Here is a 25,200-nt window from a genome sequence, read left to right as displayed (position 1 = left end):
ACAACAGTTACAGTGCTGTCTTCTATGTGATAAAATGTTTTTGAAATATGAAATTAAATGGCATGTGTTGAAAATGAGTCTATTTTCCTTCCCTTCCTGGTACTCATAGCAGTTCAGCTTGTCTTTCAAAGGTCAAAGCACCTTGAAAGCAGCAACTTCAGTTGAATAAAAGGAACACGCAAAAGTTTCCGTGCTCAGCTTGGATGAAAGTCTCAGTAGGGACGAGCTTACTGGTCTTGCTCTGAAGACTTCTGGCCTTCACTTAATTCACAGTCCATTCTACACTGGCTGTCATCCCAAGACTGCACGGGCAAGGCCCTTACTCCTTCCATGCAGAAATGAATTTTCCTATGGACACCCACCAACTCTTTCTCCACTCTTACTCCTTCTGCATGTCACCTTTAAGTTTGAGAACATTTTCAAAGGAATGTTTAGTTAGACTCTCAAGATTGGAGTTAATTCTAGTACTGAGGATTGAAGCTAGGACCTTTACACTGAACCACACTTCCAGCCACTTTCTGTGTTTTTTATTTTGAGACAGGGTTTTTTTGCTCAGTCAGTAAATTGCCCAAACTGGGCTTAAACTTGTGATCCTCCTGCCTCAGCTTTCCAGAGTGGTTGAATTACAGGCACATGCCATTTGACTAGGACTGCAGTTAATTTTACTCTTGGACTTTCAGAAAATACCAGTGAACTGTAGTCTCTTTAGAACAGGTGAATGTGGGATGAAGAAGTCGAGTTCCACCTCAATCATAAAACACTATTATTTCGAAATCGGATGTTAAAATAATCAGAGTTTTTCTTTACATCTTATTTTATGGTATAAAATAAAAGATTACTAACCAAGCTGGTGTCAATCCAAACCTGTAGGATAACCAATATAGATTACCTCAACCATTTAGGGATCATTGCTATTCATTAAGTAATTGAAACTTTGAAAGAAGTCATGAATTATATTAAAGTATGTTCAGTAGATTTTGATGTATAAATGTGCAATGCATAAATGTGCCAGACTGGTTAAGTCTACTACAAATATAGAAACTGAGAGTAACCATTAGAAACTTTTATATCAGTTAGGTGCGTTTATATGTGTTGAATGTAATAAAATTTGGGGTCTGTAATTGGTATGCATTTTGCCTTCTATTTTTCCAGTAATTCTTTTTTGTGTTTTCCCCAAGTACCCATCTAGGATGGCTTGGAAACAAAACACAACAGCAATAACAAAAAAACAGATACTTTACCGCAGAGAATTCGAGAGGCACTGATGTAGATTACAGCAAGTTTTCAGTACTTCAGTTGTGAAATCCCCTAATTCTGTGCCACGTTTCAAGCTTTAAAACCGGTATTTCACACGTTTTTACATGCAATTCTTAATGAAACCAACGCTCTTTTTCACAAAGAGGATTCTTTAGAGAAGGAGGTCTGGGATCAGAAGCTAGATCTACACATCCAAAAAGCAGGGGAAAATTTAAGTTGATAATCCCCAAATTTTAGCTCCTAGACCCAACCCTTTGCTTTAAAATAAGATCCAGTACAAACGCCCAGACGTTACACTGTGGATTTGGGCGGGGTCTCCACAAAAGCCGCGCCCGCCACGCCCACACCCGGGCGAAGACCAGGCGCCGAGGAACCTGAAAAGTCGGGTTGGACCCAGCGCCCTGGAGGTCTGCACTTTCCTGATTGGCTGGGGCCTCTGCGCCACACAGTTCCGCCCCTCGGCCTATCTCACCTCACGCGTCCCTGGCGAGACTAGCGGAGACTAGACTGCGATTGGCAGACTCAGGGCGGTGTCGATGACGCAAGGGGAGGCGGGGCAGAGCCTGTCTCTGATTGGCTCGGGTACTGGTGGAAGCAGCTACAGGGGCGAGCCAGGATTCAGGGCTTCCGACAGCCTGAAGTAGCACCTGCTTTACTGCTCAGCTTCTGAGTGCAGAGATGCGGAAGGTGGTTTTGGTCACCGGGGCGAGCAGGTGAGGCCGCAGTCGGGATTGCGGAGGCTGTGTTTCAGGGGTCCGAGGGAACAGAGATATGCGGCCCACTACTAACGACCCCAGCAGCGCCTGCTCTTGAATTTGCCTTTGTGGGGACTTGGGCAGAGATCCTGCCTGGCGGTTTTCTAGGTTCCCCAAGAGGTGCTCAGGAGCTGGCGCTGTGAAATGAAAACTGTCAGTGGGAAGGAAAACTTGAGTGCCAGTGAGTGATCCACGCCGCCGTGATCAGCCTATCAAGAAAAAATGGAATTTCCCACGTGGACTCCTTCCTTCCCCTGCCTTTAACCTCCTCTTCGGTGTTTCCTGTCAGTGCACGGTGTTTAAATTTTCACATCCACCAGCACTAGGGCGGTGGGCAGACATCTCATTCCATGCAGCACGGCGTTAACATATGCAGAAGCATATAGGAAAAAAACCCCAAACTTTTCCTGTTAATGCATAATCCGAGTGCAGAGTAACAAGTCCATCATTAATCCAGGCTTGCTCCACTTGGACTCTCAGCCTCCTTTATTGTCTGTTTTATCATTTGTGCTTCCATGAAGAACAACCAAACCATTTTTCTACTTGTAACACTTCACATTTTGAGGAATTAAAACAGTGCGGGTGTTAAATGTTACTTAAGACTGTTCAGGTTAACTGTGTCCATATGAACCAAGCCAACGATATAGGGGTGTGTCCGGAGACAGTGTTTAGTGTGCCCACTCATTTGTGTCAACTGATGTACAACTGATGTGTTGAAAGTTTGTAAATAAATCAGAATTGATTTTGTTTGTGTCTTGTACATATTTTGCAATATGTGTAGTTATATAGTAATTTTAGAGGCCTGCTATCAGAAGGGAGGATGAATAAACATAATGTACTTTGGTGATCTCTTGACAGGGCCTTTGGGTGACTGATGGCTGTAGACTTTTGGGTGCAGGTTTCTGACTTTGCCTGTCCTTAGCTTGAGTCTTAGAAGATAGTTTATTACACAGGTTTTCTTTGCTGCCAGCAAAGCTAGTCTGACTTCTGTCCCCATCTAGTGGGCAGTTTTATATTGCTTTTTCTGAAACAGTTCATTGAAAGTCTTTTAGTGGTATACTCATCACTTCTCTTTCTTGGCCCGCATCTAGTGTTTATTCCTTCCTTCTGCTTAATCATGCAGAGTTTTTTCTCTTGCTATTGGTTATTCAATCATGGCAGTTGAGAGGGATTTGTGCCTCCTGCTACAGTACTGATGCTTCTTTTTGAAAAGCTCATTCATTCCCTTAATAGAGATACCTGGTGTTCCGTATAGTAGCAATGCTGCCAACAGGAAACAGCTAAATAACACTTACTGGTGTTGTATCGAATCATTTTCCTGAATAATATAGTAAGTACAAGAGGAAGACCAGCTACATACTGCCTGTTTTTGGAATGAGAGAGACAAACCAGGCATCATCCTGAGCAAGTGACTGTGAGAGTCAGAAACCTTCCTTCTTTAAATAATGTTTGATTATTTTCTTTTCTTGGGTTTCTCAGTGGAGCGCAACTGAACACAACTTATTTTCTGAACCAAAGACAGAAATGCCTTCATTTGGCACCATATCAGTTAATGCGTATCCTGTGCCTAAATTATTTTCTCAGTGGCATTGGCCTAGCCCTTTGCAAGCGGTTGCTGGCTGAAGAGGATGAGGTCCACCTGTGTTTGGCGTGCAGGAACATGGGCAAAGCAGAAGCCGTCCGGGATGCACTTGTAACCTCTCACCCCACTGCAGTGGTCACCATTGTGCAAGTAGACGTCAGCAACCTGAAATCAGTGTTCTGTGCTGCCAAGGAACTTAAGCAACGGTATGTCTTTGGTGACAGATGTTTCGCATATTGTGCAACATATGGTTTAATAAAGAAAGGACAGGCAAAGGTGAAAAGGGAACAGGTGCAGTGGAAAAAGAAGTTGTGTTGAGGAAATCTGTATAGAATGGCACAGTATGTCTCAGTACATTTTCATTCTCCAGCGTTCATGAGTAGTATTAGTTTATGAAGATTAATGTGTGAATATACCCTGATATGTGGTCAATTGTAAGAACGTAAGTTAATGTAACTCCTTTAATATTTAAATTCATTTTACATATTTCTTCCATATAAATTCATTAAGGAGGCAGGGAAAGTACTGACATTTAACAAGTGACACAGACATAGGAGTAATATTGCTAATAGAATCATCTGACTTCGTTTTATTTCTAGAATTCGTTTTTCCTTTCTTCCTCAGAACTTGTTTTCTTCAGATTAGTAAAAATTTATGCACATCTGTATGGTAATCGGCGTGTAATAGGCATTTGACAAATATTTCTAAACTGAAGAAACAGAGTCCTTGAGTGTATGGCTCCTGGAAATTGTACCCAAACTTGCATGTACATACACAGTACAATTTTTACTGGGAGAGAGGACATTCTTTTTTTTTATTCTAAGAGCAGTTTATGATCAAAAAATGTTGTAAACTCTGCATTAATTCATGCTGAGTCTTGGGACACTTCAAAATAGTTAATTTTCCAATGTTTTTGTAATTAAGACCCTTAAGAGATGAAGAACTATTTTATTTCCTTGGACAGTAAAATGAAATGAGGTAGAAACAAACAAGGTCTCGGTGAAGACATTTGCAAGAGAATAATGCTGTGAATATTATTTACATGAATCAGCAGTCATTTGCATTCCCTGTTCCAAATACACAAGTTACAAAACAAAATCTAACTCTGTTTTCTCTTTTTTTTTGGTCTCAGTTCTTCTCCATGTCATCATAGGCCTTTGTAAATGTGGCTTCTTTCTCCTCTGCTGCTGAGCACCTAGAGTTTTCTGCCACATTATTTGTGGTATGTCCTGTATCTCTATAACTTACAGAGTCTCTCAGCCTCTAAAACTGCACATTAAGTATCTTTACAGAGTTAAAAAGTAGTCAGAAGTTTGTAGGCGTTCTTTTCCTAGACCTTTCTAGCCAGCTGGCTGTCTTGCCTGTGTTGTACAGATTTAATTATTTTTTCCTTTTTTGACATGAGGGGACCATCATTCTCAGTTCATAGTGGCCCATTTCGATAAAGTTGATTTTTTTAAAATTTGTTTTAATTTTTTTTTTTTGTCTTTTTGAGACAGGGTCTCACTATGCAGTTCAGGCTGGCCTTGAGCTAACTTTGTAGCCCAGGCTGGTCTCGAACTCTCCATGATCCTCCTGCCTCAGCCTCCTGAGTGCTGAAATTATAGGCGTGCGCCAACATGCCCGGCACAGTTGACTTTTGAGACACAAAGTTTTAACATTTGTAGTATGGATTATTCTCAATTGCTTCCAAAAATTGGAGATATTTGGTAATTTATCACAAATTTAGTAACGTACATGAATGAGATATTTAGTAATTTGACACAGATTTAATGCCATGAGGCTGTGGGACAGAGGGGAACATTGAAGGTAAGTGAGTTGTTTCAGCTGTGTGTCATCCACATTTTAGGCTTGTTGTATTTAATCCACAAAATAGCTCTGTTTGACCTGGATTTAGGAAATAATGGAGGAAGTGATGTTACAAACTTGGGAATATATGAAGATGTTCAGATAGATCTCTTGCTTATATTAAAGATCTCCTGCATTTAATGGCCCAAATGGATATCATAGACTCTGGACCCAAAGTAAATTAGAGCCAGGAGAGCTTGCAAAGGATCTTTTCCAGGTGGTAAAATCAGTGCCATCCTGGACAGCTGGTCTTTCCATCTGTTATACTGTGTTCTGCTAGATTTATGCAACTGAAAACTTGTAAGGAGTAATTATGCTGGTTTACCCAGAATTAAACAGTTCCATCAATTTTATCATCTTTGAGAGTAGTAAGTACTAGATATTCTTCTACTCAAGCCAGAGTTTAACTTGGTGCTCTGGTTGAATTCTTACTCTTTGCTAAACATTTCTTCTGCATTCCTAGCAAAATATGTTAAGATTCTTAGATGAAAGTTTTTGGCTGGACGTGGTGGCACATGCCTATAATCCCAGCATTCGGGAAGCTGAGGCAGGAAGATTGCTGCAAGTTTGAGACCAACCTGGGCTATAAAGTGAGTGCAAGGCCAGCCTGAACTGCATACTGAAACCCTGTCTCAGAAATACAAAAGACAAAGAAAAAAGAAAGTTTGCAAATTAGGGAATAGTCAATAGTAGGTGGAACCATTGCCTTTTTGGCAGTTACATAATGTTAACAATAGTAATTTTTTAACAGCTTAGTAACTAGAGCTATTTGTTAATTATTTATAGGATGATCAGGAAATGCTTGTGTGTGATCTATACTGTCAACTACCTATAATTCAAGGTCCAGTTTGAGTAACTCTGTATTGAACAGAGAACACAGACAGTGTGGTGCAGAGAAATCTAAAAGTTATTCCGAACTGGATGGTGCCTGTGAGTATCATGAGAACAGGCTCTACCTGCCTTGAACCTAGTTCAAAGCGATATACTTAGATTAAGATTTATGTCGGTTTAAAAGTGAAAAGGCTTTCTCAGGTCAGTATTTCACAGTTCCTTCCATGACAGTCTTTTGGAACCTACCAACAATATCTTAGCCTAATCTAGCTTTTATAATCTCATTCTATTGTAGTGAGCTTTCACCATTTTATGAGACATAGCCACTGTCTGTGAATACTGAACCATTTCCATGTGGGTCTTCTGTTTTAGTACAGATCTTAACATTCAGAATCTAGCACTGATCTAGTGAGATCTGGCATGCATTATACAATTTTTACTTGTCGGCTAGGGGAGATGTGAACTAAAAAAGGAAAAAGAAAAAAAAAAAAAGAGGCAAAAAACTTTGTAAGACCAGAAAGACAGCAGGCTTAGTAGAGGGTTGCTGCAGTGACTAATGAGGAAAGACAAAGCAGGAATTTATTAATTAGAGATGATTTGACTCTAAAGGCCATTGAAATCACTGTCCAAAAGGGTATTTTATAGAAGTACACAACTATTTACTGTGGCTAAGAAAAACTTGAGAAAAAATAATACGGTAACCTTGATGTTCAGGAAGTGTTTTCTGTCCTTAGGCCTTCTGTGTTTTAGAGACACAGTATACAGTGTTATCTTCTTTATTCTAATAATCTTGTTTTGGTGTTCTACTTGCAGGTTTCAAAGATTAGATTATATATATCTAAATGCTGGGATCATGCCTAATCCAAAGCTAAATATCAAAGCACTTTTCTCTGGCCTCTTTTCAAGGTAATTTCTATTTCCCAGATGAACTGATTTGAAGAAAGATGTTCATTTCTCTGCCTCCTTTTGCCTGAGGTGTGTTCGGTTGCAGGTATGAAAGAGAAAGGATGTTGAGAAGGATGGAAACATAAGAAAGAGGCATAGCAACTACACCATGAAAAGAAAGTAGGGCACACCGCAAGTCTTGGTCCTTACTGTAAGTAAGGGACAGTGTGAGGCAGAGAACACTCAACAGGCTTATGTGAAAGAAATGAGGCGTAAGGTTTAATACCTGGGTGCAGGGAGACAGAGGGCGATAAGGCCCTCTGTAGGGAACAAAGAGAAGTGGACCTTTTTTATAGGGCTTGAGAGAAGGCAAGGGACATTAGGTGGGAAGATCTTAGTCAACCTCAGGGATCAAAGTTCTCTGGATATTTCACACCTAGTGAGCAAAGTCCTGGAGGTGTCTGGTGAGAGTGCTTCGGTGTCTTTAGATATCCAGATGTCTGCAAGATTCTGTGTTCCATCTTATCTCTTTAAGACATCCTGTGTTTGCTGAGGGAAGCTCTGGTGCTGAGCTAAGAATAATGCCTGTGCTGGCAGACAGACTGGGTAGTGGGAGAGTCATGTCTGAAGTGAGCCTTACACTTGTAGTGTCTCCAGGTTGGATATTTCAGGATATCAGGTTCTGTCTGCCTGAATGTGCATATTAGCAAGAACATACCAAAATTAGGCAAAGTTTAGAGGGAGACTGAATATCCAAGAAAATTCCATTGGAAGCATTTTCCAGCCATGTGTCAGGTGTTCTGACCAGCAGGTTAGGGAAATGAAGAGAACTAATGACCACCTCCGAAACTGTTAGTATACTTTAATGTAGTGGCTTTCAAAAATGTTGAACCACAAACCTGAGTAAAAAATGTCTTATTTCTGCTTCCTTCTGCTCACTTATTCATGCTGCTTACTACATTGATAATTTTCTTTCACTAAAACACGTATACATATATAAGACACATACAGTCCACACTAGTCTTGACCTACTAAATCGATCTCAAAGCAAAACACTGTATTAGTCTGTTCAGTGGTCTAAGAATTCCTAGTGAAAAAGCCTGCTCAGTTTTTCCAGCAATTAAATGTACTCTGTGCAAGCAAAACTTTTTTTTTTTTTTTTGCCTTGGCCTAGCTGTTACTCCTTCAGAACAGTTCATCTGTAACTTAATTTGAGAAAAGATAGTGTTAACAGTTGATTTTGGGGAGACTTGCCTTCCTTTTGGTAATGTCAGCTAACATATGTATGTGCTGCTGTAAATGAGAGCGTTTTGCATCCTAGTTAATTCTCTCAGCATACAATCTAAGAAATAGGTGTTTTTATTACTTTCATTATGGAATGAAGAAAGCTATCGTTTATGTGTGCAAGGGGGTTGGTTGGGAGCACCTTTAGTGTTTAAAATGTCATACTGTTCTGCTCTTTCAGAAACATGATCCATATGTTTTGTACAGCTGAAGGACTGCTGACACAACACGACAAGCTCACTGTTGATGGGCTCCAGGAGGTGTTTGAAACCAATGTCTTTGGTCACTTTATTCTGGTAAAACAACCTTGAGCCTAGTAAACCCCTACTTAATGCTGTGATCCTGAGGGCTTGCATGGAAACAGCACCAGGCTGTGAGGTTTAGGGAGAAAAGTCCAAGACTGTAGTAGTCTGGACATTCTGGTGCTGTTTTGATAAGTTCGTTAGCTTATGGTTAGCATTAAATCTTTAAATATTTAAATACAATGGTCATCTGACTCTAAAAATGTGACTTGCTTATAGTAGTGTATCAATATAGTATTTTTTATTTTTATAGCAACTCAAGAGTATAGAGAGAAAGTGGAGAAACAGTTCCCTTCAGAAACAATACACAGAACTGAGGAGAAGGATCCCAGGATAACAGTTGTTCCATTCCAGTATACGTGTGTAATTCAAAATTGTTATTGTCTATGCCCGCCATAGTCTTCAAGATCTTTTTGTTCTTTTTCTTCATCCATTCAGATTCGGGAACTAGAACCTCTCCTCTGTCACAGTGACAGTCCGTCTCAGCTCATCTGGACATCATCTCGCAATGCAAAGAGATCTAACTTCAGCCTTGAGGACATGCAGCACAGTAAAGGCCAGGAACCCTATAGCTCTTCCAAATATGCCACTGATCTTCTGAGTGTGGCTTTGAACCGGAACTTCAACCAGAGGGTAAGGTCTGCCTCAGTGATAGGAAATGCAGGGCAGTGGTTTCTTAATTAACTACAACCAGTTTTCTAGTAACGTGGCTGACCTTCAGCTGTTTTTATTTAGACTTAGAGTTGATGCATGTTCCTTGAGGACAGGAATAATTCATTTCTGACTTGTTAGGTAAATGTGGTTCATTTACCATTCTGTAGTCTTCAGGAACTCTGATCTGTATTAGCAGGACAGCATCACTGACCGTGGCTGCTGCCTCTGTTAAAGTTCTTGCTGGTTCTTCAGATTCTGTTGTTTGATACCTTTCCCATTACAGTTAGGTAGGGTTGATGATTTGCATTTTCAGGTGAGAATACTGGAATTCACAGAAACTGAGTTATTTACTCCGAGGTTACATGATTATAAATGGGAGAGCTCAGAGGTGAGGCAAGACCGTCAGATTTTGCAGCTTGGACTTTTCTCCCTAAACCACACAGCCTCCTGGTGTTTGTTGCATCAGCTGTCTATAAAACAGTCAGTAGTTATAAAGCCTTCTGGCTGGCAGTGCCTTGGGGTGACTCCAAAGCTCTGGTTCTATGAGGATCTGGGTTTAGAGGGTGTTTCTTGGGAGAAGGTGAGCCTTGACAGTTATACTGGCTCTTTGTGGCTACTATGGTCTGAAACTTTATTGTTCTTTGTATGCCTTGACGGCTGAGGTCTAAACTCTTAAGTAAAAGTCTCCATTCTTTTCTATGGACATCTTTCTTTGTTTGCTGTGTGTTAACTGAGTGTAGGATTATGGAGAAGTGGAATTCCACTAACATTTTTGCTAAAGATTGTCATGTGTAGGACAGTCGGCCAGACTTAGGGTTCAGGAGGAAGGGAAAATAAGATTGTCAGGAAACTGTCTTCCCTCAGTCAAACTACTCTGATCGTGAATTGCTTGTAGAAATCTAGATCTTAGGTGTTAGTTTTGACCTGGTTTTCTTTACAACAGTGCCTTTATCAGGCAGACTTGTTTAGTGATCTGACTCTTAGAACCATGCTTTTTGAAAGGAGGGTCATATAAAGTGGAAGCTAAGAGTGTGCTCCTAGAACTGGATTTGAATTCTGGCTTTGTTGCTAGGTTGTAACTTTAGACAAAGTGTTTAATTTCCTTATTCCCTAGTTTCCTCTGCTGAAAAATAGGGATAATATCAGTGGCTGCCTCACAGATGTGCTGGGAGGATTGAATGAGGAAATCACCATGCAGCAGTCACAGGCAGAATTGCTTCATGTTGAGAATGTGTGTATGTGTTTGTGTGCATGTGTCTGCACACGTGTATGGGTAGGAGTGTATGTGAATGTGGTTTCTGTGTGTGTGTGCACACACATGGGGGTGCATATGTACTACATGTGTGGGTTTTGTGGGTGTGTGTACATGAGCATGAATGAGTGTACATGGGGTGCGTGTATGTGTGTGTCTATATGTGTTCTTCTGTGTTCGTATGTTGGCTCCTATTACTAAAGCTTGGGCTTAGTGTCTTGGTTCAATTATGAATCTGCTAACATTTTGTGAGATGTTTAGAAACTTGTCACACTTGCTTCTCAGTACTCTGGAAACTCCTTTTTAGAAGGCAAGGTCAGAATGGATTAACTTTTCTTTTCATAAAAAGTGCTAGGATTTTATTTAAATTTCAGTTGTCAAGAATGGTTTGAGATTTCATCTTTTCATTAAAAAAAGGATGATCTAATTAATGTTGCTCCCTGCTCAAATGTTAGGATTGGTTCTCAGCCCTTGACTTTTCCTCCTTGGCTTTTCTGAGGAAAGAAGAAACTTAGAAAGAGTCATATTGGAATGTTCTTTTTGAACTCTTATGTTACTGGAGATGTTGTCAGGTTCTATAGATGCTCCCTGATGGATTTTAATAATCTATTAGTGACCTCTGTGCAAGCCATATAGAAATTCTCGGGATCATCATAATCTATTGCCTCTAATTAGGCAGAAGAGGAAGCTGAGGCATGAGGAGATTAAATAATTTGCCTAAGGTTGCAAGCTAATCCTAAGCCAGAATTCAAATCCACTTCTAGGGAGCTCTCAAGTTTCCAGATTTCTACTTTATATCGTCCTCCTTACTAAAAGGCATGACTCTTAAGAGCCAGTCTACTTGGGTAAGACTTCTTCCTTCTAGATTTTGCTAATCAATGCCAGAAAGTTGTAAATATGGAAAACCCTGAATTTTGTTTGAAAATTTCTCATTTTGGATCGAATAGTTCATTATTACTTCTAGGTACTTCCTAGAGTAAGAAATGTTCCTTGAGGAAAAAATACGTTACTTCTTTAGGAAGATTTTGGATCTATAATGATGAGTGCCAGCTTTTGACATTTTCCCCCCAGGATGGTTGATTCATCAAGGGGACTCACAGGGACAGATGACCTGTGTCACACACTGCCATGTCTCTGCATTGCCCAATAAAGGAAGGAAAGCTTCTAGCTTCTGTTGGTCAGGGTGCTGTATGCCTATAGATCTGTGTTACACTGGCACATCTTTTTATTTAAAGGAAAAAATGAGGTTGCAAGTAATAAAAATAAGTTAAAGTAATTGATATCAACATAAGTTAAAATGCATGGAAAATTAAACAAGATAAAAGTAAAATCAATCTCAGGGCTGCAGAATTTACTACACATGAGTCAGGGCCCTTCTAACATAAGCTCTTTACTATTTGGGGGCTTCTTTATAGGATGGAACTTCCTAACATGATGGCTTCTGGACTAGGGACCTGATTTAGAGGTCTCCAGTTTGGAGCACGTCTTTGTGGCCCCAATACAGCCTTTATTGCCTCTCTGAGGCCAGGAGTGCCCATCTCAAGTGCCTTTCTATAGCACGTACCTAGAGGGAAAGAGCATGTATTTTAGGCTTAGCTGTCTGTCTACTAGGTCAGAAATTCCTTAAAGGCAAGGACTTAACTCTTTTGGGTCTTTTTATCTAGTGTTTATTAGGATCAATAAACTGATCTTAAGTCAATAACATGGAAAACTCAAGTCACCAGGTCACCAGGGCCTACTTCCCCCACCCCAGCTTTAAGATCAGTTATTCTTTATACTGTAAATTTCTTGTGACTAGAAACTTTATCTTACTAATTTTTACATACTGAGACCTTTCATGGAGGGTTCTCTGTGCATGATTATTAAACTACCATGATCTATTCAATTTCAAGGATAAATTGAATTAGAGCATAAATTCTTCATCCCTGGCTTCCTGGCTTATGTGTGTATCTCTTATTAACTAGTATGTAGTTGGATTGAGTCAATATATACTGAATTAAAATCTTACTATGACTTCTCTCTGTACTCCCAGGGTCTCTATTCCAACGTGGTGTGCCCAGGTACAGTACTGACCAATATGACCTATGGAATTCTACCTCCCTTTATGTGGATGCTTCTGATGCCCGTGATATGGCTGGTGAGTGATGAACCAAACACTTTAAGTTTGGAAAATGATTTAAGAAATTGATCTTGAAGGTGGCAGAATTTCTCTTCACTTTTAGTTATTGATGTTACTTACATGTGACTCCTGCTTCATACTCTCTGGCATTTACCAGTGCCTTAGTATCTGAGTGTCCACTTTTTTTCTTTGATTATGTACTGTAGAGCCCAAGAGTTCTGTATTCAGATTATTTTGGAAAAACCCACAGAAAGCAGTGGACTTCTCTGAGTTTTTAATGTGGTCATGTATAGTAAAAGTTCTCAAGAAAGGGATGACTATGCATACTGCCTAGAACTTTATTTTTATTTGTCTCTTTTCATTTGGGTTTTGAGACTCTTGCAGGACCACTGTTCTTCTAGCATACATTGGGAAATCCTACTTTTAGCAAATAACCCTTTCTTGTTACAAGTCAGGAAAAAATGTCCCATCATAATGGCAGGCATGGTGAAAAGATGAGTAAAGATGCCTTCATGTGCAAAGTAGTTCACCCAAAATCTTAGAGATAAAGTGATATTTCTTTCCTTTTTTTGGCCTTACTTTTTGACTCTCAGAAATGATCTGTGATCAGAAATGCAGAATTTCTTAATATTTAAATGAGTAATTCTTTTGTGAGTCTATTCTAAACCATCTTAAAATGACTATTGTTTTCTTTTTCTCAGCTTCGTTTTTTTGCAAATGCTTTCACTTTGACACCACACAATGGAACAGAGGCACTGGTATGTTACTACAAGTTTCAGAGTTTGTATAATGGCTTAGCGGATATGAATTTAGGTTCATAGGTACTAGAAAAAATTTCATCTGAAAAGATAGTAAGAGAATAAGCTATGTGAATAAGGTGGACCATCAGGTCAGACACGGAACTTGAGGAGTGAAGTTTGAAAGGGTAACATCTCCTAGGGCTCTGGTCACCATGACTGTAGTGAAAGCACTTCTGTAGATGTGAGGTGCACCAGCAGTTGGAGGAGAGATAGTACCAGAACACTAGATAGGCAGGCAAAGCAAGGTGGTGGCTGGATGATCAACGGGTGATTCTCTAGAGGAGGCGTATCTTGTAGACAAGAGTAGGAGCAACATCATCTCTATTTCTCTGTATGAAGATTCTCTTTCCTCTGTTGGTATTAGAGGATCAAGGTGTTCCTTTATTAGGAAAATAGTGCATTAGCTTAAACCAAGACAGACGTTAGTAATGAACTACAGTTCACTATACACAGTGATGTCTCTGAATATTTTTCACTCAGAACCCTACAGGCAGCCTCTACTGGCAGAACAGAATTGCCATGCAAGGTGAAACTTATCATCTGTCCTTCACATGATCTAGTTGAAAGCCCAGGGTACTAGAATCAGTTCCTTATGTGCTGACTTCCTTGAGCTCCTGTGGGATTTTGCTCTTTACCCTAAGAATTGTAGTGTCTACACTTAGTAGATTCTCAAACCTTGACCAAATTGAAATTACCTGAGGAAAACATAAAGGGAATTGGATCCATGCTCTTGTTTTGGTAAGCACTGGAGAATCAAGTGCACTTATTATAGAGATATAAATTGGTTGTAGGAGCAACAGTTTTATACTATGTTTTAATTAATTCTTAATTTAATTGCCAATCAATTAGAAGCATTAATGTGTAGTCTTTTAGGGCTTATTTATTCCCTGTATCTATGGTACTGGAAATCAAGTCAAGTAGATACTGAGTGTCAATAGTGTGGGGAGTAGTTAGAAAAATATTTTAATGAAAATAGTACAGTTCAGACGTGTATATTAATGAACCAATGGAACCTAAAATAGGCTTACAAATGTATAAAGATTTAATATACAAAAAAGATGACATTCCAAAATTAGTGAGTGAAAGATGGGTTATTCAGCAAGTGTTGATACCAGAAAGTAGAATAGAATCTTTTTTTCATATCTTACATAATTACATGCTGTAGATAATTAGGTTAAATGTAAAAATTAAAATACAGTATTTTTAGGAGAAATTATGAATAGTTTCAGAGTGTGAAGGCTTATCTGTTGTTCAGACTGTAAAGGAAAAGACTAAAAATATTGACTAAATAAAAATTTAAAAGTTTGACCAAAAGTTCCACTATAAGTAAAATCCAAAGACCTCATAAGGAAGAAAAGTATCTGGCATTCATATGATAGATAGAAGGTTAATTTTGTTAGTATGTGAAAAGGTTCAGCAAATCATATGGTATTGGAATGACCAAAGGCCATGAAGAGAAAGTTTCTAAACTGGTTTAATGGTATGAAAAGATGCTCACCTTCACTCATGCCAATGAAAAGTATAATGCAAAATTAATTTTTAAGTCCAATTAACAACTCTCAGAAAGTTTGCTAATGTACCATACTGACAAGAGTTTAGAGAAATAAGGACTCTTTTACATTCCCAGGGCAGGGTAAACTACGGGTCAGATCAAAACATACACTGTATGTTCAAATAGAACTTTATCACAGTAAATAGCACATTGCCATTAATCCCTCTCAAAATGCTCCCCCTCGCCTTGTACACACTTGTCCTATCACCCTTGCCACTTTCTAAAGCAGCTCTGGGAGTCCTCTTTATGAGTGCCTTTATGACATGTGATTACAAATGCAGTGAATGTTGCCCAGTGCCCTCCAATGGAAAAGGCAGGCTGGTAAATCATAGTGTATCCTTTTTTTCTTGTACTGGGAATCAAACTCAGGACCTTGCGCTTGCCAGGCAGGCGCTTGTGCCACTGAGCTATTTCCCCAACCCCATAGTGTATCCTCATCCACCTTATTCACTGAATCTGGCACCATGTGACTTCTGGCTCCTCCCCAAAGTCAAAATGATCATGAAGGGGTAAACATTTTAAATTGATTCTAAGCGTCCTCACAAAAGAGGACTTCCAAAAGTGCTTCAGAAATTGACAAGAGTAATTGGGTAAATGTGTTCAAAATGAGGGAATATTTCGAAGGAGATAAACAGCAATGTGCCTTCTACTGTAATCAATTTTTAATTTAAACATTTGCTATATTTTTTGCTCATGCCTCATCATATAGCTTCTGTCAAGGAGTCACTCTTTGGCAAAAATCAGTCAAAATGTACATATCCTTAACGAAGCCATTCCATCTTTGATATTTATCTTACCAATATATTCAACACTTACATGAAGTCATGTACTCATCATTATAATGTAGTTTTTAATAGAAAAGACTGAAAGCACCCTGGATGTCCCTTCATTAGAAACTGATTATATAAATTATAGAACATCCCTAAAATGGTATAATGTGCTATTTTTTAAAAAAGGATAAAAGCAGCTCTATGTATGCTAATTTGAAAATATTTCCAGGGTATATTGTTCCAGTGAAAATTTCTGTGTGTTATACTTGTTTGAGTAAAAGGAAAGGCTATTGTGCTTTCCTGGGAATGGATTTTCTTTAGAAGAATACACAAGATTTAGTAAGAGTGGTTGGTTTCAGAGAAGATAACCAGGGAGCTGGGAAGTTGGTAAGGGAGGAAGCTTATGTCTAATTCCGTGTATATCTTTTGAATCTTGTCTATGTGCTAATGTATTAATAAAATATTATATCAGTGATCTACACTTTACTGTGGCATGAGCTGAAGTCAACATTAAATAAGCCAGTCTCCATGCCAGGGAATCTCTTTGGGCATTAAAGGAGGAGACAGCTAAACAGTGGGTGTAAACCTCTAATTGTCTTACTCCCCTTTGGCCGAAGAAACAAATCACCGGCACACTGTTGCTTTTCAGGTATGGCTTTTCCACCAAAAACCCGAGTCTCTCAATCCACTGACCAAATATCTGAGTGCCACCACAGGCTTGGGAAACAGCTATGTCACTATGCAAAAGGTAAATCCGTGCGCGTTGTTACCCTGAAGCTGCTTGCTGCTAGGCTGATGGGCTGGGTCCCCGCACCCCTGAGCAGCCCTGTCATCCCCACCTTCTTTTCCCTGGGTCTCTGCTCTGTTCATTGGCATCAGTGTGGCTCCATTTCATTATGTTTCTGCTCCCTTCTGCCACTGAACTTTGCACATCTTCTTCCCTCCACCTAAGCTGCTTTTGACCCATTAGCCCAGGCCAGGCACTTGCTGGTGGGCTCTGTTATACTGGTGGTCTGTAGCACTCACTCACTCTTGGGTTCCACCTCGGCCTGTAAGCCCGGGGAAGAGAAGGATAACCTCCCCCTTCCCCATTTCCTAATGCAGGGTTAAGTATGTTGCAGGTTGGATGAAGTCTCTTTCTATGTGAAGTTAACTCCCCTTTTGTATTTGATTTTGTTTGTGACAGTGACTAGCTTTAATAGATTGATGTTTTGAAGATGCAGGGAAAAATGAAAATCAATACTGTGTTTTTTGGACTCAGTCTCCTGAAAAGAGGTCACACATGGAGTTATGTAGTGAGGAATGAGAACGTTTATTTTTCATTTTTATTTTTTTTTCAGTCTCTCATTTTTCTCTGCTTAGCTTCTTGTAAGGAGGCATTGTCCTGAAATAAAACTAGATTGAAGCAAGTAAGTCATGTCAGGCAAGTCATGCTTGGCAGTTCATGCGGTCTAAGGAGAGCCATGTTCACTGCTTCTCAAGCTGTTCCTAACAATGAATCAAGCGTCCATGATTTTCAAGGTGTGTGTTCTGCGAGGTACTAGTTCCTTGAGAACATTTGCAAGCAGCAGTCCCCAGGCATATAAATCTGAGGAATGTTTCCTATTATATTCCCTTTTCTAAGAGATTTATGTGAAGTACATTAGCTCAGTAAAAGCTTTGAGAGGTTGAAACAGTTACTAAATGTGTGTGTGCACATGTGTGTCTGTGCGTGTATGATGTGACATGTTTAATCTTGGTCTTTCCAAACTGTTCTTGAAGAAAAGTTCTTAACTTTTCTTCAAATTTAACATAACCCTTAACACCCCAAAGAACACATTTTGGAAGACTCTGTTGTAAATCAATACACTTAAGTTTAGGCTTTCAGGGCTTATTTGAATTTACCCATCTAGTATCCTAAAGGGAATGATTTGCTTATCAAGTGGAGAAGAATGTTCAGTTCTACAAAGCAAATATTTTATTAGCATTCTATGAAAATGCATTGAGGGAACTGTTTTAACTTTTAATTAATTTGGGGAAGTTACCCCTCTTCTCTGTTAAAAGATGCTGTTGAGCTGCAAAGATCTCTAAGTTTTCCAATTCCATTATGGGAAAAAAAAACCTCTAATGTGACTGAATGACTACAGACATTATTTCCAAAATGTTAAAAAGGTTTTTTAATTGTTAACCTTTCGTTTTTGTAAGGAGTGAGCCTGCATTTGATGTTTAGCCCTGTTGACTTGAAAACAAGATAATATTGTTTTATAGGGGCTGAAAGTTGGCTTTTATTTAGAGTACTGGTTAAACTGAGATTTTAAAATTTGATAAGAAGGTAAAAGAACAGTGATCACACAAGGTGTGATCTTACCTTTCTTGCATGTAAAAGCAGTTTGGAGAGCGGCAGCCTCAGTCTGCCATGGCAGCTCCAAAAGTACCAAGCATCTGGTCTTTCATAGTCACTGCTCTGCTGTCCTCAGAGTGACACCCTCATGCTTCTGACTCAAGACAGCAGTATGAAAGAAGAGAGAAAAGAAAGGATGCTCTGTTTTTTTTTTTTTTTAAACCAGGTTCCATGTTGCACTTAGGTCTCATTGGCTGGAATAGTATCACATGCCACCCACAGCCTCCAGGGAGGCTAGGAGATACATATTCTTTTCTGGAGGACAGTGAGCCCATCTCACCAGCTCGCTTTGTCTAGATGTGATGGAGTGTAGGAAGTGATTAGCTACTGGAAATTCAAAAGACTGTGAACTTACCTCTTTTGGACTTTTCTTTCACAGTTACTCAGTGTCTGCTGTTTCTGGGTTCATAGGAGTCAGGGTAGATAGCAACACTCAGATCTTTCAGTCTTACTGTTTAAGGGAAAAGTAGGTTTGGTGAGCGCTAGAGTTTGCCTAGGAATTAGTAAGTCTTCAGGGTCCTCGGCATTTCCTGACAGTCCCCATATGGCAGCCACCACAGACCTTTTCTGTCGGCCTATTTGTTTTCAGTTCTCTAAAATGTGTAGAATGCCTTCCTTTTATACATATGCTGTTTGCTTTGGTTTTCCTTTCTAGTCATCCCTACTTTTGCTTCTTTTTCAGCTGGATGTAGATGAAGACACTGCTGAAAAATTTTACCAAAACTTACTGGAACTGGAGAAGCATGTTAGGTTCACCATTCAAAACTCAAATCACCGGGACTGAGGTGGCACTCTCAGGACTATCAAGTCCCTTTTGGACATTCTAGGACATGTGACATTTGCATTGATCTCTTTTGCTCTCCTTCAGTATTATCTCCAAGACTGTTCATTTGTGCAGGGGTATGTGCAGGGGAGAAGAAGAGAGGTGAAAATATCAATTAGCTATTCTCCTGAATGCATGTCATACCAAAAGGACCAGAGCCATTCAAGAGATCATCTGTTTACATTGTTCTGTCAACTGGAGCCCAAGCTAGACTCCATGTGAAAAAGGACAAACGAATATTGTGACAGAGGTACACCGTGGATCTCCCACTGGCCTGGCCCTCGCAGGAGGGGGGATGTCCATTTCCTGAGTGACAGTCCTAGCTTCATTCCTTGCCTTGTGGACAACTTTCTTCCTTAGGTCTTTTGCTTTCTTTTCTTCTCCCTGTGCCACTTCTATGATCCTAACCTAAGATTGTTAGATTCCAAACAGGCCTAATATGGATGTCCATGTACTTAATCTCAGGAACAAAAATATATTTGTGTTTGGATCACTCAAATTATTTTCTCACCTTAAAAGTGCCTTTTATTGATTTGGGGTTAGTTCATCTGAACATTGGGCTTGACCCTGAACACCATTTGCAGATTGCTTATTAGTGACCAACTCATTTTCATGATCATGTTTTAGTCAATATAAACTTGCAGTAGAGCATTATTTACTCACAGTAAGTTTCACCAAAACTTTCTAATTGAAGATGTGCTGACTGGATATCAGCGCTGTGTATAGTACACTACAGAACAGTGGGGGAGAGTGGTTCATTTAATTTACGTGTATAATATAATCAGGCAACACCTTCTCTGTATAAATCTTACAGTGGTCACATCCCAGGCTTCATTTGATATGAAAACAAGATGCTAAAATACCTCAATCATTTTACCATAAATAAAACCAACACAACATTTGAATACGATAAAATCAGTAAAATTTTGAATGAATAAATATAAGGAGAAAATGATCTATACATATAATTTTTCTACAGTTTAAAGTGTAAATGGGTTTTTTTGTTTGGTTACAGTTCCTCTAATTTTGTGGTTAAAGATTTTGTATGAAGATAAAAAGCATTGTATAGGAGAGAATGTGGGCTGCAGCCTGGGACCCCCCTGTTGTCTTGGGGGAGGGAGGCCAAGCTGCAGGCGGAGCTGACTGGCACTCTGTCACCCGCTGTCACTTTGGAAGCAGCCCCTTGCCTGCCGTGGATCTCAGGTTCGTTTTCTGTAAATTGGAGTCATTGTCTTTCTGCTTCTTCTACTCATGGGTGTGGACTGAGGAGTTAATGCAATAGTCATGTGAATGAATGAACCACAGTTTCCTTTGTTTTGCTGTTTGAGAACTGCAGTGATTTTTGTTAGAGATCAGTAAGCCAGAAAGTCCTGGTCACATGCTGCAGTACAAGGCACTGAGTAACCATTGCCTGTCTGCATGGCAGGGGACAACAGGAGGCGAATGGGCCCTAGGGCAGCCACGGGGTTAGTTTTGTCTGTGGGCTGATTAGTGGTGCATGCTTGTACCACTAACACTCTGGGAGGCTGAGGCAGGAGGATCACAGATTGGAGCCTGGCCTGGCCAGTTTAGCAAGAACTTGTCTCAAACAAAACGGGTTGGAGATGTATCATTCAGACTGTTTTATTACTAAAATGCATTTATAAAAAAGTAACCCAAACACAATAATAAAGCTCATGTTTAACTACCTTTTCAACTCATTGGTCAAAGGTGAACTCATATTGGAATTTAGAAAATATTTGCAATTAAACAACAATGAAAATTCTGCATTTTAGTCTGAATAAAATTTGTCCAAGAATTATTTAGAATTTTTTTTCATGAATAGGTAGAAAACAAGAAAGACTGAATATTAATTAGTCACATATTGGACTCAAAAAGTTAGAAGAAAAATATAAGTAGAAGGAAGGAAAAGAAAAAAATAGAAAACGTTGAGTTAATAATATAATAGAGAATTAGTTATTTTGGTAGTTTCATAATATTTTATGAAAGAATACAACTTGGCACTAAGGATTTTCAGGTTCACTCCCTGAAAATATATTTTTCTAGAAGATGGAATCGATTCTTTTAAAAGAAAAATATTAAACTTCTGTTGATAGATGTATATATGATAAAAAGACTAGGTACTGAAAACATCATTAGAACCAAAAGAGAAGAGATTTTAAAAATGAGAGGAAGCTATTAAAAACTTTGCACTAATTTCAAATACTTGACAAATGTTTCCTAGAAAAAATGAGCTTTGCCAAAATGGACACGAATACAAATAGAGAATATAATCCAGGCTGTTAACTATTAGGGAAATACATGTGAAGAAGAAGCTGCTCACCCTGTGTGTGGTTAGAGAAGATCCTTGTGGTTGTGGGACTGTTCTGTGACTTGACTGTGGTGCCAGATACACAAATGCACAAATGGTTAGATGTTTGGAACAAAATACAAAGGAAAATTTGAAAGATTATGTTTGTGGCCATGTCATACTTAGGATATTATAGTAGTTTTTCAAGGTGTCACTAGTGGACAATCTGATTAAATAGCACATGGGGGCCCAGTGTGGTGGTACTTGCACCTATAACCCTAGCACTCAGAAGGGTCCCAAGTTTAAGCCCTGTCTCAAAATAAATAAGGGCTGGAGATGTAGCTCAGTGTGAAGGTTTTGAGGTCAATCCCCGGTGCTAGGGTGGGGGTACACGGGCCTTCTGTATTATAGCTCACCTTTATATATGGACCTACAATTACTGCAATAAAAAAGTTCATTTAAGAAAGATGTCCAGATAATATTACTGAGGAGCTTTTCTCAACATCAAAAAACAAATTCCTTCAATTCTATACAAAGTGCTCCAGATATTTGAAAAAGAGGCCTGTTTCCAAGGTATGTAGGTAGCTATGTAGCTATGTAGGTAGCATAACTTTTATATCAAAGTCAGACAAGAACAATAATATCCACTTAGATTCAAAAATCCTAGAAATGAATATAGGAATATATTAACAAAACTAAACAACCAAGTTATATTTGTACTCGGAGCATGAAGATAAGTTAGGGTCAGGAGAGATAATGTGATTCATTATTTTAATGCGGAATAATATCCTTTTAATAGATGCAGAAAGATTTAATAAAACTCAACATACACATGATAAAAACATCTCAAGTCAGTAATAGAACAATACTTCCATAACCTGATGTAATTAGTAAATATCCTTTATAGCCACATGATGAAATATTGAAAGCAGTTTTTTAACAATAAGAACAAAATATATGTTTGGAATCTCCGTTGCTTTCCAATGTTGTAGGAATCTCTGTTTCTTTCCAAAGTAAGTTCTAGCCAGAGGCATAAAATAACACAAATAGCCAACAATATTTTGATACAAAATTAAGTTTTTAAAAAGGCAGATACATTTTTGTATATGAGAAACAGTTAATGACCATTAAAAAAAATGATGGATGGTCTTTAAGTTTATATAACATTTTAAAACTGTAGGTCAGAAATATTTGTATCACTAGGGATACATTTAAAAGTACGTAACATTGAGTAAAGACAAGTTTCAGAAGGCTGCAGGCAGTTTGAATTTATCCAGAATTTAGGGATATCATCAAATGCAGAAAAAGTGTAATATATAGAAGTGATAAGCTCCAAATTAAGGGTGTTAGTTATTTTTGAATGTGAAGTGAAAGAAAACAGTAGAGAAAGATTACAGATGGTTCTGCCCTGGTGGTTGGAGTGTTTTAGTTAGCTGAATTGTACATACATGTGTATAGTTGTATAGCCCGTGATCCCACATATAGATTCCCAAAGTGCCCACCACAAGCAAGATACAGAACCATTCCATCACTACAAAGGAAATCCCTTGTGCTACTATTTCAGGTACATGGTAGCACTCATTCACAGCCTGGTTCCTGCTCCTTGGCGACCACTAATGGCAGAGTGGACATGGTTGTCAACTAAAGATTTTTTTTCCCCTCATTTTGTTTTCTTTGCTTTTCAGTAAAGTCTTTTAGAGTCTAAAATTTCATCATACTCCCGATTTTTATCACTTTTATTTTCTACCTTTATAAGAAACACTTGCTGTCTAACATTTGTATTTTACTTATTTGTCCTGGTTATTGACTTTCAACCACTGAAGTATCTTGGAGAAGGAAGCCAGGACATTTTGTTACTGTTCTTTATTATATTCCAAGCATTAAATCAATGACCATCATATAGTAGGCTCTTGATAAATACCTGTTTTATAAACAAATAGATCAATGATTGTGCCCTAATAAACATGAATATGTGATTAAGCAAATATAATAAATTTAAAAGTATACTAAATACATGAGTAATTGATTAAGCTAATGTTTATGTGAATGAAAGTATTAAGCTTTGATGTTTTTAGCCTTTGTCCATTTTTATTGGTGACACACTTAAAAATATCACAATTCCACACTTCTAATTTAGAATGGCATTCAGAATACCAAGCTGCTATCACTTCCAAGTTAGAATATTGTATTATTTTGTGATAATAAATACAATTCCTGCTCATGGAAAGCAATTGTAAAGTACTGAGAATAACTGTACTGTGTAAGTCTTATTCCTATTAATGTCACTCCACAAAATAATCCATGTTTCCTATCTGGCATCTGAACACTGAATTATTTTTTTAACCTGACAAGTTATTTATTTGTATGTTTATTCAGCCATGACCGTATATGTCAGGGACCATTGAAAATGAATCATAAACCACTAAAAGCTCATTTTACCTTCACTGAGATTATTTCTTGTTGACTGATTTGACTTCTGTAGTAAAATCAGGATTTCTAGATTTTATAGAGGTTGATAATAGAAAAAAAAAAGCCTAGAAACTTCAGATGTTCAAGAAACACACTTTTTTATTAGGAAATTATAAATAGATTTAAGTGTAGGTAGATGCCATAGATACCATTTTAGGTTTAGGCCACACATAAATTTCTTCCTTAGGCTAAAACATAACTCCAACCCACTCTATAACAGGCAGAACAATGCTATATGTTCTCTGTATCTTTTAGTGCAAAGTGATTTTCATTTAAAACTATCATTTACATTCTGTACTTGGAAAAAAACTAGAATATGCACAAGTGCTCATTCTTTTATTTCTGAGATTTTCAGGAAGAAAATCCAATTTCTTATTTTTTGACCTGTAAGAATCCAGTACTTATAATTTGTAGCAATATAAACAATTCTGAGCATGGTGATGGTTTTGTGTAATCCCAGCACTTGGGAGCTGAGGCAGGAGGGTTGTGAGTTTGAAACCAGCCTGGGTTAACAGAGTGAGACACTATTTCAAAAAAATTAAACAAGTAAAGAAATATCCTGAACAGTAGTTCAGGCTGGAGGTGAGGGGATTTGAAAAGAATGAATGTGGATATATAAGAAAAGGAATGGAAGGGAGGGAATATTTGATACCAAGGCAACACTTTTCCCTGGTAATACAAACTGGAGGAAAATTCATTTTAAAAAGGTTTACAAGTGAAGTTCTCTGTTTAGGGGCTGAGCATAACTCATTTTAGTTTTCACCATCTATGATTCAGGTACACAAAGGGAATCTCAGCTAGATTTTGAACTCGAGGGTATAAGCACATGGGAAAAAATCAAAAATCATCCACAGGTACTGGCAGATTATGCAGAGCGTAGATCCCTGGTTGTCCAGAAATAGGGTTTCATGACCAGGTTGTACTTCTGCATAGGTGCCTAGAAACTAACATCCACATCAAGACGGAAGTAGCACAGGTTATTGAAAGCACGTATACTGACACTGACGAAGTGACAGTATCATTGACCACAACGCTACACATGATATATTTCAACAACTTAAATAAATGATTCCTTCAGTGTTCTGGTTCGGTCCTTCTCTGTCACTTTCAGCAGTTCAGCTAATTGTTTGAAGCAAAATTTTTAATGGAAAATTTCCAGATCTTTGGGGATAAAAGCCATTAGTCTTAGCGGCTTGGAGCGGGGGAGGCTGCTGGCTGACCTTGGCCCAATGCCCTGCACACCTTTCTGGAGCTCTTGCTGTCACTGCGAGCTTCTAATGAGGACTGGACCCTCAGATCCCTCCCGTTTCTTCCCAAGGATGAGCTCTTCACGGGCAGCCACCTACT

General features: G+C 38.7%; 1 protein-coding gene across 1 annotated transcript; it reads left to right on the top strand.

The window, feature by feature from the left end:
• The first annotated feature begins 1,840 nt into the window (after positions 1-1,840).
• Positions 1,841-20,859, top strand: Hsd17b7 (hydroxysteroid (17-beta) dehydrogenase 7). Its single transcript, XM_005398268.2, has 9 exons — positions 1,841-1,970; positions 3,597-3,800; positions 7,087-7,179; positions 8,624-8,738; positions 9,183-9,377; positions 12,683-12,787; positions 13,471-13,527; positions 16,541-16,639; positions 18,954-20,859. Exons 1-9 carry the CDS (start codon positions 1,936-1,938, stop codon positions 19,053-19,055), a joined length of 1,005 nt encoding a protein of 334 aa, XP_005398325.1. The 5' UTR covers positions 1,841-1,935; the 3' UTR covers positions 19,056-20,859.
• Positions 20,860-25,200: the final 4,341 nt, after the last annotated feature.

Source organism: Chinchilla lanigera, unplaced genomic scaffold (genome assembly GCF_000276665.1).
Source record: "Chinchilla lanigera isolate Chin_1 unplaced genomic scaffold, ChiLan1.0 scaffold00061, whole genome shotgun sequence".
Lineage (NCBI taxonomy): Eukaryota > Metazoa > Chordata > Mammalia > Rodentia > Chinchillidae > Chinchilla > Chinchilla lanigera.
The sequence above is the reverse complement of the archived record's forward strand: the minus strand, read 5'-3'. Positions and strand labels throughout refer to the sequence as shown.

Coding starts and splice junctions, on each gene's coding strand:
- Hsd17b7 (XM_005398268.2), top strand. CDS start 1,936: ATGCGGAAGGTGGTTTTGGTCACCGGGGCGAGCAG. Junction 8,739..9,182: donor TCTTTGGTCACTTTATTCTG/GTAAAACAACCT, acceptor TCATCCATTCAG/ATTCGGGAACTAGAACCTCT. Junction 9,378..12,682: donor ACCGGAACTTCAACCAGAGG/GTAAGGTCTGCC, acceptor CTGTACTCCCAG/GGTCTCTATTCCAACGTGGT.